At 38.1% G+C, this 5,315-nt stretch overlaps 1 protein-coding gene across 1 annotated transcript in view; it reads right to left on the bottom strand.

Moving 5' to 3' along the window:
* The window catches only part of LOC109308457 (multidrug resistance protein 1-like), a 74,750-nt gene extending 69,641 nt beyond the window's left edge, over window positions 1-5,109 (bottom strand). Inside the window, exons 1-2 of the mRNA XM_019532764.1 lie at window positions 5,063-5,109; window positions 1,899-2,046 (exon numbers count right to left, since the gene is read on the bottom strand). Of these exons, the coding sequence (XP_019388309.1) occupies window positions 1,899-2,046; window positions 5,063-5,083 (169 nt within the window). The 5' untranslated portion in view covers window positions 5,084-5,109. The remainder of the gene's footprint in view (window positions 1-1,898; window positions 2,047-5,062) is intronic.
* Window positions 5,110-5,315: the final 206 nt, after the last annotated feature.

Below are 5,315 nucleotides of genomic sequence, written 5' to 3' on the forward strand. Positions count from 1 at the left end.
GGGGGGGAGGCAGGGAAAGCAGGGGAGAGATATTTAGGGGGTTTTTCAGCCCCACTGGCATAGGGGGTGGGGGTTGGTTGGAGCCCCCCTGAGGTGAGAGGCTCCAATCCACCACCCTATCCCCACTCCAGTGGGGCTGAGAGAATCCCTGAAGGGACATTCCTCCTGTGCCTTCTTCCTTTGCGAGATGGTAGTTGTAGCTCCCTGTGCTGCAGGCAAAGCAGACAGAAATTAAGTCGCTCCAATTAGGAGTTGCTTCATTTGAACCCTCATACAATGAGAGTTGATTTGCTGTGCCAGAAGAGGGTCTGCAGCCATGCTCTTCTGTTTGGGCACAGCTTTAGAGCAGTTTCATTATGCAACAAATGTCACTTCTGTCTCTACTGTGTCATCTACTGGGCAGGCAATGTGGTATCTGCTGTATCTCATACTATATTTGAAGTAGCTTATCCCTAATGAAAATGATGTGACTTACCTCTCATTTAGATGAGGCAAGAGCTTATAAATAGAAAGTTACCTCGAGGTATGGACGCATACATTTGGAGCCTTTTTAAAGTGGTTGGGGAACATTTGCTTTGAACTGCACAGCTGCTGTACGTTACAATAGCTACATGTAGACAAGCCAGGAACAATACAAATGTAGCAAAAAAATCAGGGCTGTTCCCATGCATTCCTGGTGCCCTTTGAACAGTCCCAGGGAGTCCCAGGACTGTTAAAAGGGCATTGGGAATTGATGCTGCTGCTTGAGCACCTCTGAGTCCCAGAGCTGTGCAAGTGGCTGCAGAAATCATTGCCACCGTTTGACCAACCTCGTAAGTCCTGGGGCTGCTCAAGCAACCATGGCAGCAGCATCCTTGCAGATTGGACTGACAACTCATCAGTAGGTAGCTTACCAGGGAGCCAGCTACTCTCCCTCCTTTCTTCGCCTTTGGCAGAGGAGAGGGGGGATGGAGAATTGTTGGATTTGTCTGAGGGACCCCCATCATGCAACTTGTAACTAAACAGGTGTTACAGGTGGTGCTAGAAAACAGTGAAGTTTCTTTTTAAAGACCTAATAGTTTATGGCAGAACCTCAGTACTTTTCCACCACAAACTGCTTGAATGCCTATACGTTGGGGATTTTTTTGGCAGGGAGAAATTTTTTTGCAACAGATGTGTAACACCTGTCCATACCCTCAACATAGCTGATCTGTTCTAAGTTCTCATCCTACTTTATCTTACTGTAACACATTCAGGTGTCTTTATTCTGATTTTTTTTTCTTATGATAATAGAGGTATGCTATACAGAACTAGACTTCAGATTGTGAAAACTTTTCTTTGTAGCACCATAGAAATGTATATCACTGCATACATTTAAAAAAATATAATAAATAGTGCTTGAGTATCATACCTGCCTGGTTTTCTATGACAAAATATGGCTTTTAATATACGCTTCATATTAATAGTTGTTTTGTCATTCATACTGCCTTTTTTGAGGTAGTATATATGCATTTTGCATGTTCATTTTACAACTTTTTTCATCCACTTTTCTCTTTAATCCCATAATCAACGGCTCACAACATTTTTAGTCCTGTGGCACTTTAAAGGCAACACCAATTCTGCAGAAATCATGCCATTGAAACGGGTGTTTTTTAATATCTTAGGAACTGTAGTTGAGGAACTTTACTTGGATAGAAACTTTGAAAAGGGACAAAAATAATCTTTGGTACATCTTAACTGTAGTCACTGGACCAGGAATGAACTTGGTTTATCATGAGGAGTGAACTGACTGTTTGGGATACAATACCCTGATGTGGAAAAGAAATTCTGGCTTTTACTTTTATTTTAATGTTTCCAGTTGTTCTCTCAATACAAGCTAAATTCAAACATCACCAACTAAAGAGCAGAACATTTCTTACCTGGATCTAATTCAGTTCCTGGATTAATAAAACTATCTGTCATGTCTCCAAAGACTATCATCATGAGTGGGAGACTTATGCCATGAAGGATTGCCATGACAGTGCCTAGTCCCATTAGTAATTTATCCAACCAATCTGAATACCGAAACTGAAAATGGAAAAAGAAGCAAAACCTGATTTTCTTTTTAATTAATTGCTTTAAAACATATTATCACCATTAAAAATTCAAAGAAAGATTACAAAAAGTAAAAAAAAGTTTTCATATCACTTTAAACATGTCACTCATGAACCCTTAATTACTGGCATAACTGTGTCCATTCTAAAGAAGTTGTACCACTTAACCTCTTACCAATTTCTGAACATAGAAATTACTATTGCGCTACAAGAGCAGTACAAAACCATTTGTAAATTGTCTGTTGCATATTTTACTTTATGAATTCCCAAAGACAAACTTCAGTGTGATTTTTTTTTTTTTTTTTTTGAGAAGTAGAGCCCCTAATGCATTTCACTGTACAAATAATGACCATGTTCTGGTGTTTGCAAGGCCACTGGAGTAAAGGAAATCTTTCTATTGACTTTGGGTCAGATGCTACATGTGATTTAGAGTAGCATTTTTTCAACCCAAAAGTGGGTCACAAGACTATATGAAAGGGTTGTGAGCAAACTTTAAAAATGGATTCTCCTTCAAAGGAAAAAACCATGGGGAACTATGGCTTTTCCCTCGAAGGCTGGCAGAGTTCCAGCCTGTGAGGGCCTGCTTGGGGGCCCCCCATGTCCCACTTACCCACCCCCTGCCCCAGACACTGGGGGGCTAGGGCCTGGGGGCAGTTTGGTTGAGTGTGAGGGTCACTGGCCCGGGACTGGCCATTGATATTTACAGATGGGTCCTGGTACAAAAAAGGTTGAGAAGCACTGATTTAGAGCACTACGTATGATTCAGCATTCTAAGATACTGGCTTTAACATTTAGTGTACAACACTGTGTTAATTGATATTGTACTGGTATAAAGCGTTTCCAATAAATTTAAAACCCCCCCAGTTATTTCAGCACTTGAGGCTGAAATTTGTTAACATAACAGCATATGCTATATTAAGATTGCATTGTCTAACTGAAACAAACATGATGACTATGTATTAGGATTATTGATTGGGATTGATTTTACTGGCCTTGTTCTTTGTATCAGGACGTTGGGCACTCAGAATAATACTAAGTCGTGGAACTCAGTTCTATATTGCACTCAGTGTTCAAAACAGAAAAGTAACTTTTGTTTTAATGTTTTGGAGTCATTTTTCAAAGAGCAAAATTTGGTCCATATTTTGCAATGTTCAGTGAAACCCTATTTCTGGCTATTATATACCATGCTCATCATTGTGCCATTCAAACTCCTACTGTTAATCAACCATATTGTTTAAACCATTTAAAAATAATTATTACAATTATATTGAAATAATGTAAGAACTGATGCAAACACATAAAAATAAGCCAATCCAAAGTGAAAGATAAAATCATGTTTTTATCTGAAATCCCTAACTTGGTGGGTGAACTCGCTTCACTTTTTTTCATTTAATCACCTAGTAAATATATACTGTGGTTTACATAGAAGAGTGGGGATCACATAAAACTTCAAGTGTTTGTGAATTTTATAACCTGCCTACTAAAAAGAAATATGACAATGCTGTAAACTTCCCTTTGAATTAATGCTATTGTTCACTGAGTGCCAACACTTGCTACTCTCAAAGGAGAACTTAAATAGCAGTCATTAATATTATATACCATGATGTTATGTCTCATTATATGCTTAAGGACATATGAATGAGCTAAATGCAGTTTATGATCTTGTTTTCTTTCAAGGTAGCTGTTTAAAAAATTCTGACTAACGTTTTTCTAAACTTGTACCAAAACAAAAAAAGCAGAGACTAAAAAAATGTTAGCACTGTTCTTAATCCAGTATTGCTGTATTGGTAACGCCTACTAGCATAGTTCAATGCAGTTTATATTATAAAACTAATGTTTACTGACAGTGTAACTTATTTTACTTGCGAACATGGTATAAGCTAAACCAAAAGTGTGCTTTTAATCATAGAAAAAGATTGCAAAATATTACACCACTGATTCACATTGCCATATTGGCAAAAGTTTCTTATGTAGGCCTAGCCTTAAGTTCTGCCACGCTATACTAGTATGACCTTATACACCAACATAACCTGTAATGGTTAAACACTGTAGTAATGACATGAAAAAACAAGGCATTGTTTACCAAAATAACTGCATTCTATATTAAGGATTTTGACAAAATAATTATGTTAGCAAATTCTTGTGGCTTTCTCAGGGTTGACTGTTTTGCTAATAGGTTAGACAGTGGATTTGTATAGGTTCGTTAGGATAGGAATGATCCTGCCTCAGGCAGGGCATTGGTCTAGATGACCTCCAGAGGTCCCTTCCAGGCTTTCTTTTCTCTGATTCTGTATTTCTCTACATCCATAAATATAACTGTAACTGGCACAGTTATGTCAGTAAAACTTGGGTCCAAGCCAAATTTGCTAGTGTAGATGTTAGCCAGGCATAGGGTGGGGTATAAGCTCTGATAGATGTAACTATCTCTAATATAACCCCTTGTTATAGATGCAGATAATTATCCTGGGAATAGGCCTTAATGTAAACCAAGTTATACAAGCAAAACTGCATGTTTTTGGTATGCAACTTGTTTTGCCTGAGAAGGTGGGCAGGGCTAGATAAGCTACACTGGCAAAAGTGGCCTCCTTTGTAATTATACCATTATTCTATGGATTATGTAGTAGGACTGGACTTTGTTCTATTCTTTGTCTATATTACAAAGTTCTGCCAGCACAGGGGTGTAAAAAGACCCTTCTTACCCCTGACACAACTCTTCCAACAAACCCCTATTTGGATGCAGTTCCACCAACAGTCCTTGACTAGCAGAGTTTTAAGGCCAGAAAAGGTTCTTTGGGTATATGTGATAGCTTTTATTAGACCAACTAAATATTTGGAAAATTGTTCTTTGCAAGCTTTTGGGCACAAACACCACTCTTCAGGCATAAGAAGAAGCATTCCTAGCATGGAAAAGGCCATGCAAATCTGTTGGAAAATTGATTTAGCAGTGTTTTGTGTTTTATATCATGAAACTTGAATAGAACTGCTCTTACCATTGTTAATGGGCTGACCATATTTGGTTTCTTTGGGCTTTTCTTGTCGCTGCTGAAATGTATGATTTTTAATTATTTTAATAAAATATATAATAAGCCAAACATATCAACACAGTTCTTCTTCATCTGAAAGGAAATTAAGATTTTTTTGGCCTTTCAGATTACATAAACTCTGAAACACTTGTTCTATACTTAGTTTTGCAGGTATCTCAGTGTCATTGGGAATCTGGGATCCAAATAAATCGGACACCTA

This window comes from Crocodylus porosus, unplaced genomic scaffold, assembly GCF_001723895.1.
Source record: "Crocodylus porosus isolate Cpor-Errol unplaced genomic scaffold, CroPor_comp1, whole genome shotgun sequence".
Taxonomy (NCBI): Eukaryota; Metazoa; Chordata; order Crocodylia; family Crocodylidae; genus Crocodylus; species Crocodylus porosus.